Here is a 12,483-nt window from a genome sequence, read left to right on the forward strand (position 1 = left end):
AAATAACAAAGGACCAAGGATTGAGCCTTGGGGAACACCTTGAGTTATCAGAGGTTCATATAGTATTTTGCCCTCCCTTCCAAAAAAATGGCATACCTTCCTCAAAACTGCCTAGCTTCCCTTTTGAAAAAGTGCCCTCGAATTTCGAAAGAGTTAAATCTCAAATACGCATGGGAAAGTCAATGTCATTATATTTCCATTGCCCTATGGCCTTTGACAATATTGTGTCATCTTTTCCTACCGCCCCAGATCCAGCGACACTAATAAAGATATGTTGCCAGGCAACGAAAAATACGTCCACGGAAGCACGGTCAACAAGGGACAAGTTGTATATTCTTTTGTAGGCAATGAGATTGAGGGGCATTACAAATACAAGACAATTTAATTCAGATCAGATAATTTTCACCAGTCAAATTAACGACTGATTGTGGCTGGTATTTCTCTAATTTCGGTTTCAATTTTAAAACGTTCAAAGTTTATAACCATTTATGGTCACAATTCCGCATTTAGCCCCGCATTAAAACAGACAGGGGGGGCTGGGTATCTCTGAGCTGACGGACCAACTTGTTTTATTGGGCCCCAATCACGGCGAAGAATACGTGACAGTTGCGAGCACACGTATCTGCGTGTCTGGTTAATTATTCTGCCCCACAATTAAAGGGAAACAACTCTGTTGTTTTCAGACTGGGTAACCGGGACAGTGTTAGGTAAGTTTGGGAAATTTTTGCCGAGGAAATGAGATGATTTGTCAATGATTTTTTAAATACTTTTATGCATGAAAGGGATGAGATAGAACAACAAACTTTGCCATCATATAATGTAAAGAGCAACACGCCATTTTCTGTTACGGATCACTTTGAACTTAGAACTATTGCCTAACATTAGGAATTTATTAAAATCAAATGACAGCCAACGATAGAGGGGAGAGAATTCAGACTCTCAAAGTCAAAAGCTCGATTGCAACATCGAAACAACGCGTTTTTAACGTCAACGACACTGATCATTGTCGTTGACGGACATTGTCTGTTCTCTGGGCAATTTTTTCTATTCCAATATTTGATGTACAGGTAGCACAAGCAAATCAGGCCTTTTTTATTTACTACCGGTACTTCAACTTAGTCATTCAAGTTGTGGATTCATCCTCTTTCATTGTTTGAGTGTAGCTGTTTGTAAAAAAGATTTTTTTTTAAACCACACTTACCTGTGGCAGTATAAACTGAATAGAATCAAGTCCTATCAATTTGATAAGGATAACTTTTCATTATCTTATTCTTAATTCATAAACTTTCTTGGCGACTGAATAACTAAAAAACATTTGGCCAACAGCCCAAACAAATTAAATATGATTAAGAAAATTATTGCCAGATCAAGTGGAGTTTTATTCTATATGGTTCAGTATGGATGCCTTGCCCACTGTACTTTTGAATATCTGGCAGATTTTTGTGTGTGTTCTGGGCCTTCGATGCAGCCTACTATATATTCCAGTGACATTGTTTTGACTGAGCACATCAGTGTTAATTATAAACGGGTGCAGAAAGGCGACATTGTTATAGCCAGATCACCAACCAAACCACTGGAATTTATCTGTAAAAGAGTTGTTGCCATGGAAGGTGATCATATATTCAACAGCAATGCACAGAATATCAAATTTGTTCCACGAGGTCATGTTTGGTTAGAGGGTGACAATAAACATAATTCAACAGACTCTAGAATATATGGACCTGTACCCTATGCATTATTAAGAAGTAGAGTATTCTTTAAGGTTTGGCCCCTGTCTGATATGGGAAAGATGAAGATGCCCAAAGAGGAATGGTGATCAAATTAAAACACAAAATAAACAATTGTCGAATTAAAGACATTACATATCGTAATATTTTCCAATGATTACGACTCGTAACTTACGAGCGAACATAGTTTTGGAAAGATAACTGTTGAACTCGAGTGGGATCCTAATCACCGAATGTGAAACATAAGGCTTTTTCTCACTTGGGAACAGGGACTTTGTGAAAGCTCATTCTGCTGTTGATTGAACAAGCAGGAAGTAATGAGAACATTATAGTCTGAGGTTAAATTCTTTAATCCCTTTTAAGCTAACAATTGAAAGTAGACAATAATGAGTAAATTTGATAGCATTACATGTATCATAGTGTTTCGATTTAAATTTAAATATTTATTATATATTTCTTTCACTAAATGAACTTTAAAGATATTAAACATACATGTACCTTATGCAAGAGCTAAATCTGCCTATTGCAGGTCTTTCTTAAGGCCTGAAATGTTATCTCAATATTAATTAAATATTAATTAACTTAACCAGACCATAATCAACTCTAGCCTGCGATATTTACTGGATATGAATCCTATTTGCTGCTCGATGCTCATTGATGATTTAATTCAAAAATGAATAATCGAGACCATGTGTTTTATTGTACCGACTTTAGTAATGATGATCGAGGCTAGGACTAACATTCAAAAGCTAATACCTCAGTTCAGAGTGAAATTTTCAGCAAATTCCTTTACATTATTTAGTTTTTAACTATTATAGTGAGAACTGGCAGGTCTTTATCTAATCTCCCATAATGCCCCTTAAAATGGTCATGTGCAGAAGCCAAAGTTTAATAATCACCAATAGATTATTTGTTAATATTAAACATACATTTGTAATAATATGAACCCAGTAGTAGACATTGTACTAATTGTAGTGTAGTTTTTTCATCTAATCAATAAGAACAACAGATTACATATGTGATATACATGTCTGCCTCAATGATTATTTGTTAGCTGTGTTTTATTGAAATAAATTTATACATGTATGTTTTTATGTGACAAGTGTTCTGATTCTGATGGTGATTTCATATTGAATATTATATTTTAAAAGAAATATCTAGACTCAGAGAAGCTATAAACGGTATAATTTTAGAATATAAATTCTTTCATGAGTAATAATGTATGCCAATCCCTATAGATTCTTAATTTGTGCATGTATATACATTTGAACCAGGCTATTATGGGATCAAAACTTTGCTGAAATTGGTTTGTATGCTTATTTTGGATAAAAACAGATATTCTGATTTTTTTGCTTGATCAGACTAACAGTTCCAGAGATCAGCCCATTCAGTTTTGGTGATTTTGGACAAAATGGGCACGGCTTCCAGTATTCAAATTAACATAAGACAGTTAGATCTATTTGACAAGGCCAAATGCATAATTATGAGATGTAAATAGGGCAAAACCTAACTCAAGACTTAGCCCTATGTTTTACCCTAACCCACAATCCTTGTCAACAATCATGTGACCAAAATGACACATAATGACCAAAACACTTTTCACAACCACTACAACTGTAAGTAAAGATATAGGAATTTGGAACAGAAGAAATATACATATTTTACATTTACTTTGCTCTGAAGAGCACTGAAGGGAAATTTCGATGTTTGTAATGTCATATTGGAATACCTTTTGGTTGGAACATATATTTATGTTTATATACGGTATCTGAATTAAGTGATATATTACACAACTATATAGGGGACATAATGATATTCCGACCAAAATGAGCCCCCATTTTGAATTTGGCTCCCTAGTGTAATTATCAGTCACTTTTTGGAGTGATACCCAAGGCCAAGCTCATACCCATGGCAGATATCTTGAATATTTAAGTTTCCCCAAGGATGCCAGGGTGGCATCATCTGGATTCTGAATCTACACATATTGAAAATATATAATCCATCAAAAAACATTAGGTGGACTATATTCCCATATTTGCAGACCTGATGCCGGACTAACAGGACAATTGGCAGCCATGGTGGCTCAGTGAGTATGGCACAGGTTCCCAAACTAGGAGATCTGGGGTTCTATCGCAGTGTAGGCAGAGAAAGTTCCCATGGATTTTCCAGAGTGGTTTCCCCTTTGTCAATGGAGGAGGACGGTGGTCCTGACAACGAACAATGTCAATGTGGGACAAAGAAAATAACTTCTTTGTATCCGTTCATGTAGAAAAAAACCCTTGACAGTTGGAACTCAAAATAGACCTTGGCGAATCTGTCCAGGCAAAACTTTCCTCGTAGCAAACTGAAAAATATTTGTCTTCAATAATCCGATTGGTGTAGGAAAGTAGGGCATTAAACCCATTTTCATTTTCATTTCCACATAAGGCAAGTACCAACCAGGTAACCTATGTGTAGGCTACTACCCCAAATATCTTGCTGAAAATCAAAATAAAGATCATAAGCAGACTGGTGGATTCGCATTCCAAGAATTAAATAATGCTGCTGGCATAGTCAAAGATTCAAATCAAGTGGGTTTTAAATTTACCGGTAAATATATGAAAGAGAAATTATATAGATTCTGAACTTGTATCTTCAACAGAAAGTTTTGATATTTTGATATATAAAAGCCCAAAACCATTCAGTGGTTTCCATACTTAATAAGAGGAAGTTTTATGTTGTTTTCAGGTGGGTGACGTGTGTGAATGTTGTTAATTGTATAAATGAGTAACTGGTCGTGATGGATGATCTAGAAGAACAAGATGATGAATTATTAGCATTAGAGAGTATTTATGATGAGACAGTTCTCTCTACTATAAAAGATACAGATGATAAGGGGGGACAATTCACAGCATGTCCTCATCTACCAGAAAAGTTTTATATTCAATCTGAACCTCTTAATAAAGGTAAATATACACTAATCTCAAAACAAGCTAGACACAACTAGTTTTAATAGAAGTGAAGATTACAAACAGTTGTGTACTGTAGTAGCATCATGTGGGGTCTTCCCACATTGCACTATCGCCCATTATTGTCATTAACACATGGTACAAATTTTATGGAAACACAGTTACTGCATTTATTACTATGTAATGATAATACTCTCGTCTATATAAAACAAGTGATACAAATAAGTGACTAGTAAATAAATATATACAAAAACAGTAACGATCAAATACAATTAAAACTTTACAACTTAGGTAGCCACATCTTCATATTGATGACATAACTTCTTGGATTGTCATTTGCAATTCAGTAATTTTGTATTTATAAAATTGTATCTTGTGTAAATATGTTCAATTATTAAATACCTATCAATAGGTCAAAATAATCTTATGGGATCTTCATGAATCAAACTACAGAGTTATGGCAATTAGACAATTATTGTAATAAACTGGGGGTTTCAAGGAGCATATTCTACAGCAGGTACAGATATATATCAATGGGATATTTTCTCTTGGAAGGGCATGAAAAACATCATTTTGTTTTAACTGTTGGAATTGACAGCAGGGTAGACAAAATTTGGTTGTAGCATTACCATACTGCCACAACTATAAAGAATAAAATTTCAGTATATTAGTCCAAAGAATGATCATAGTATTGCATTATGTCCTTTCCTGTCTGAGATTAAAAATGGTTTTGCTGAACTACCCAAAACTTTCAAATATTGAATGGCACAAGCGCTATGTTCTTTGAGTTTTAAATGTATATAATGTATTTCAGGAAATGTAGAATCTGGTCTTCATAAAATACAGCATTTACCACCCATAGTTATACACTTCCAACTGCCTACAAATTATCCTTCCATTGCTCCCCCACATTTCACCTTGACCTGTAAATGGCTCACACATAATCAAGTAAGTTTTAAGATCATCTTATGTCATTTTGATATAGGATATTATAATTTTTGTTCAGACTATAAATAGATGTTGACAAGCATGTAAGCAGACATCACATCATATTCCTGAAGCAATGACCGCAAGTTTTACAACATCTAAATGTTGCTACACTGGTCTGCAATTCCTGAACTTATAGCTACATTATCTCCCTTTAACACAGGCACGTGAACGATAGTGTCCAATCAGAGGTTGTGACACAAACACACTCAAATCAGACATGGCGACCTCCCCGGAAACCTTGACATGGAACGAACCTTGAAGTTGAACCTTGCAACTTGATTATCACAGGTAGACATTTTAGCTGGAAAGCTTGAGACTTGGTATTCGCGCTGATTGAGGGTCAGTATCCAATCTAAATTAGTGCCGAAATAAGCAGGGTATTACGTGAAATGCTTGATAAGATGTACAGAGTTAAAGCGAAATCAAGCCTTCTATTGAAGATGACGTCACATGTAATACATTGTATGCTCTAAATGTACTATATCTCTCCACCCCAATTTCATTTATAATTTGAGCTTTGCCATTGTTCATTATGTGCAACCATAATACAAGTATTGACTGGGAATATCTATGTCTCATGTATGATAAAACGTTTTGTTTTGCTGTATGTTTTGGCATCTCTAATTCTAATTTCTTACAGTTATTGACATTTATTTATCTTTTGAAATATTGTGTCCATTGTTAAAAGTCACAAACAACTAATAAGGAAGGATTTTGTTTCCCTGCTGACTTGTTAACTCTGTGACTACAATCTCAAATCTTTTGACTAGCTGAATATAGGATAGATATTTAAAAGACAATGCATAACTCTTTTTTTGATTATTATTTTCCAGTTGTCTAGTTTATGCCAACGATTAGATGAATTATGGGAAGAAAACAAAGGCATGGTCATTCTTTTTACGTGGATTAATTTTCTTCAGGAAGAACTCTTTGATTTTTTACAACTTTCTTCTCCATTAGATATACGGAACATTGTCACCCCACACACTAGTTCCAAAAACGAGGAGAATAATTTGTTTGATTCACGCTGTATTCAGGATATTGTTAGCCAGGATTTGTTATTAATGGCTATATTAGATTATAATAAACAGATGAAAGCGGATATATTTGAACGTTCAATGTTTTTGTGTTCTGTGTGTTTTATTGAGAAACAAGGAACTAATTGTATATGTTTTATGGACTGTGATCATGTATTTTGTAAAGAATGTATGAGAGATTATTTTGTGATACAGATAAGTGATGGTAATGTACAAAGTTTGATTTGCCCACATGATAAATGTCAATCAGAAGCACACCCCTCTCAGGTATGGCAGTTAATCTAATTTCTCTTTTGTTAAATTTTGAAGGAACAATATTCAAGATGTTTAATCGTCTTAATTGCTATCTCAGTATAATTTTAAACCATTAATTTTGTTGAATTAAATTAATGAAAATGTTTATTGGCCTTCTGAGTATGCAGTCTATGTAGTTTGTCCTGTTCAAATTCTTGCGATTTTCCAACGTGGGTTCTCCCTTGTCTGTGGTGCAAGATGGAAGGTCTGGGAAGCAAAGGCATCTAACTGCTTGAATGGTACGAAAAACTATGTCCATCCATATAACTGTTGGCATGCACGTAAAAAAATGCCAACACTTAGAATTGAATTAATATGCAAAGATGACACTGTGTGGGTACTATTTCCCTCATACTTGTCTCCATTAACCAGTTTGGCGGAGAGAAGTAGGATGTTAAACCCCATTTCATTTCACAGGCCTGTTTCCAATTCTTGTTTCCCCCAGATGTACGTGACAAGGAGTAGGGTCATCTGTCCAACAGCGTGGGTTTTCTCTGGGTCCTCCGGTTTCCTCCCACTGCTAAAGAACGATACGTGCAAGCGAATTATTGAAATAAAATTGAACCATGTGTTAGTCCCAAAATGACCTAGTTTGTGTCGAGTGGACGTTTAACCCCATTTCTCTCCCACTCTCATACCTGTCTCCATTCATTAAACTGTTTGGTGGAGAAAAGTAGTATGTTAAATCGCATTTCATTTCACAAGCCTGTTTCCAATTGTTGTTTTTACACCAGATTATCTATGTTTTATTCTGATTTTATAGGTTAAAGCTTTAGTGCCTGATGATATATATAAACGTTATGATGATCTATTGTTAAAGTCTAGTTTAGATACTATGATGGATATTATGTATTGTCCTAGAAGATTATGTCAATGTCCTGTATTACTAGATAGAGAGAATAATATTGGTAGATGTCCATCATGTCAGTTTGTATTCTGTCATCTGTGTAAATTAGTCTATCATGGTTTATCACCTTGTAGGATTAAAGCAGGTTGGTAATTGTTTTAATTATAAAGGGCGGGTGGGTGGCCGAATAGCATGGTTTCGATTCCCCACTTATACGCGACAAGGAGTTGGGTTGCCTGTCCAATCACATTTCCTTCCACTGCTAAAAAAAACCCTGCGTGCAAGCGAATTATTAAAATAAAAATGAACCATATGTTAGTTCCGAAATGACCTAGTTTTTGTCCAGTAGATGTTAATCCCTGTTTCTCTCTCTTTAATTATGAAAAATGCTTAATTTGAGGAGTTGGGTCTAACATGTGCACCTGTTACTGAGTCAAGTAGCGTGGTTTTGATTCCCAGCTTATGCATGACAAGTAGGGTCACCTGTCGTCTAGTTTTTGTCCACTGGCAAAGACCCCTATGCTCAAATTAATTATTAAAATAAAATTGAACCATATTTTAGTCCTGAAATGACCTAGTTTATGTGAAGTGGACATTAAACCCTATTTCTCTCTCTCTCTCTCTTTGTTACAATTAATGTTTTTTATATATATTTAGCTGAATTAAATAAATTAAAAGAAGAATATGAGAATGCTAGTGATGAAGGTAAGAAGTTTTTAGAGAAGAAGTATGGTAAAAGAATTATACATCAGGCTATAGAAGAAAGTATAACAAAAGAATGGTTAGATAATTATACTAAACCATGTCCTGCTTGTGGTACATCTATACAGGTACATATATTCATTTTAAAATTGATACAAATATAGCATGAATTTGGAAGATAATTAGAATATTAAATATGGCTGCTCTGAGAATATTCTCTTGTTTCTTATGTCCAACTATAATAGTATGTGCAGGGGGACTGCACCACACACAAACAATTACACAAGACAGAGCAGGACACAATATACAGACACCACAAACAACAAATAATCATATCAGATCAAGGGGTTCCGAATTGTGCCTAATATTTTTATGTTAATCATAATTCTTTCTATTGTAGAAAATAGATGGATGCAACAAGATGACATGTATGAAATGTCGAAACTATTTCTGCTGGTTATGCGGAGATTCTTTATCTAGAAGTAATCCCTATAGCCATTTTAACATGGATGGTCCATGCAGAAATCAACTATTTCAAGGAATGGGTGAAGAAGAATTCGATTTTGAAGGTGATGAATTTGGTGTGTTTGAATTATAAAATATTTTATATACAGACCACCCGAGACCAGAAGCCATAAAACTTAACTTAAAAGGTATTTAGCTAAATATACAGTATAGTAACATCAATATATTCTATACATTTGTTCTATTTTTAAATTCAATGAATTGTTAATACAAACATACTATAAAACAAGAGACTTGTGTTTTAAATGAGACCTGCCCACATTTGCATTAATTTTAATATACATTTCTAGACACAACAAAATGTTTCATTAATTTCTATACGCATGCCAAAAACCTTCATTTTGTGAGACATCAATTTCTTGTTTTACGGTATTTATAACATTCACTTTTAATGATTTATTACTATATAATAAATACAGCCTATGTAACAAGCTTTAAGGCACGCCATTATTAGGAACAGTGGCCAGGGCCCTTATTCACGAAAACTTAAACTAAGATACAATCAAAATTTTAAGAAATACTGCAATTCGATTGGCTGACCAGTAAAATCAATTTGCATATATCCAATGAAGTATTTCTTAAAATTTCGGTTGTAACTTAGTTTAAGTTTTCATGAATAAGGGACCAGATGTTTATCACTTGCACATGATAAATCGTCTTAACAAATATTGTTTATATCACAATATATTGCTTCTATTTTTTATATATTAATAATCTAATTATTCTAAATACTATATACAAATTTCTAAAATGTTCTTTTTGGTCAGATAATTTTAAATTCAAATGTGAATGTGACTTAAACCCTTTTCCACGAAGTCCAGACTTAATGGCTTACTATAATTGCAAAGTAAAATAAGATGAAATTATATAAGTTATCTATATGTATATTTAAATGTTAGGAAAATAACAAATATTAAATAAGATAATTGATGATTTTATTTAATTTTGGCAAAGTAATAGAGAAATACCTGTGAATGTGATTGTGTTTTTAAAAAAAAAATACATGTATTGTGCATTGGTTTTTGCAAATCAGAATTTATAATATTTGTATGTTTTTTGTTGGCCATTAAATGTAAATGAAAGTTTATTTATTTATTATGTTTAGTGGGTTAATTTAATATTTTTGAATGCTAAAGGTGTAAATTTTTAATTAATATGATATTGTTTTATGACTCAATGGGAAGAGTGAATCTATCAATATCAGCAGTTAATATTATATTAATATTAATCAATGTAATCAAGCTTCAGGGGGATTTGCAAAGGAAGAGTTTATAATTAATTAAATATACAATTTAAGGTTTGGACAGAAGAGAGAAGAATAAGGAAAAAAGTAATATTTGATTTCTATTGGTTTTATTTGAATTAATTTAAAAGAAACATTGTAGGCGAAGTGTTTTATCATTATGACATTTAATAAATCAAAATGGCACACATTTTAATAATAAAATGCATTTGGAAAATTTATTAATGAAATAATGAAAGAGTTCATTTTCAATATGTGATAAGCACTGTGACATTTCTGGAGTAAAATAAGCATATTGATTAAATTTATGTGTCACTGAGGTTAAAACAGTATTGCATTGATTCTTTTGAAAATAAATAATATCTAAATTATGTGAGAAGGGTGTAAGGATTATAAGAATGAACTTCAATAGAAGTGAGGTACTGCTGGCAATGAGCTCTCAAAACACAGATAAGTAATTTTAAAATTTTCCTTTCTTATGCATTATTCAAGATGATATATTATATTATAGTACAGTAATCTTCAGTCATCATCATATATTTGATGAATTTTCACATAGTCACCAAATTCATGTTGTTAAGTACAGATATTAAAAATGTGTCATTTATGTTAAACTGCAAAAATCTTATTGTTAATTTTTATATAATTATGTATTTGACTATTTATGTAGCTGATTTGGTTAAGCAGCGCTGGCTCGTTAAGTTAATCTTTATATATAAATATATGAAGATATGAAATACCCCCAATTTATTTAAATATTTACACTAACAGTGTCTAACATTATGTTTGTAAATTAGTTCATGAAAATGGATTTTTCAAACTTTTTAAAGCAAAATATCACATCAGTATTTAAATTTTAGATTAATTAATCGTAATTGATTTTTTGTTATATTATTTTAAAATACATCTGGCAAGTTTGTGCTCCCAAGAAGAAAATGTATCACAATGATTTTTATAAAAGAAAAGAGTCTGTTCAGTATTCATGACCCTGAGTAAAATTTTATCTAAATTTCTGATATTCAACACTACATAAAGTCTAACATATATTCAAAAACTTCATGGTGGAAACTTGAGTTTAATAAAGATGTATAGCATAATGTTTGATTTATATGTACACAAATCTTCTGTTCTTTATGAAACAGAACCAATTTGAAATAATATTTTGCTCTTATTAAAGAGTTTTTTTAGTATGTAAATAATCTTAATGTACCTGCTCACCAAAAGCCATTGAAACCTTTGTTCTTATGCTTATAAACAAATTAATTAATTGAACAGGATTTATATTGGTACATGAATTTTTGTTAGATGAAGAAAATGAAAGTTACAATTTTTAATGGGATTTTGTTTAAATTTCATGTAAATTGATGACTGATTATGAGTAATTTTTTGTACATTATATAATTTTTTAAGACTATTAACAGGTTGAAATGACGAAACCGAAAAATATTTATCTTTATGTTAAAATGATTGATTTTCATGTAATTTGATGTGTTATTATTAAAGTAATTACGTACATATAATTCTTATGTACATTATCAAATTTTATCTTTAAGAATGTTAAAGGCTTGTAATGATTAATTTATTCTAAAATAGCAAATGATTTATTTATCCATTTATCCTTAAATAGAAAATAATTAATTTTCGTAATTTTTTTATGCAAATTGCTCTTAAGTTTAATTGTTAGATATGGTATTTTGAACAATATTGGTATGAATAACATCTAATGGTCGGTTACAAGTATTTGTACTGTTGAATTTGTTACTAATTAAACATTGTGATTTCGGGATTAAAAAAAAATAATGCAAAACAGTAGATAGAAAATCAGGTTGTTTTTGGGCTATATTGGGGCGGTGCAGTGTTTGTGTTTAATATTAGTTAGTATTAATTAAAAGAGTATTTTATCGTTTAGTGTACTAGGGGAGATAACTCTTCAAAAAGTCCTGAACATCATATTGTCTCCCCTTAGACCACAAAAGTCGATTTTGCTTGACGCGAAAGTGTACTGCTTTCAAAGACATTAATTTACAAACACGGGAATACCAGAATTGTCTCCCCATCCCCTCGTGGAAAAAAAATATGAGAGAAATAGCCTCCTCCCCTGCTAGGTGACTAAGTGAGACCCCTAGCTGTATTCTGTACATGGGGGTTTGCCACCGCAGTATTCCATTCC

At 32.4% G+C, this 12,483-nt stretch overlaps 1 protein-coding gene across 1 annotated transcript; it reads left to right on the forward strand.

Annotated features, from left to right (window-relative positions):
- The first annotated feature begins 672 nt into the window (after positions 1 to 672).
- Positions 673 to 12,117, forward strand: LOC126830794 (E3 ubiquitin-protein ligase RNF14). Its single transcript, XM_050561202.2, has 7 exons — positions 673 to 707; positions 4,455 to 4,672; positions 5,490 to 5,623; positions 6,499 to 6,969; positions 7,760 to 7,988; positions 8,501 to 8,673; positions 8,946 to 12,117. The coding sequence occupies exons 2-7, from the start codon at positions 4,507 to 4,509 to the stop codon at positions 9,141 to 9,143; spliced, it is 1,371 nt and encodes a 456-aa protein (XP_050417159.1). The 5' UTR covers positions 673 to 707; positions 4,455 to 4,506; the 3' UTR covers positions 9,144 to 12,117.
- The last annotated feature ends 366 nt before the right edge of the window (positions 12,118 to 12,483 follow it).

This window comes from Patella vulgata, chromosome 8 (genome assembly GCF_932274485.2).
Source record: "Patella vulgata chromosome 8, xgPatVulg1.2, whole genome shotgun sequence".
NCBI lineage: Eukaryota > Metazoa > Mollusca > Gastropoda > Patellidae > Patella > Patella vulgata.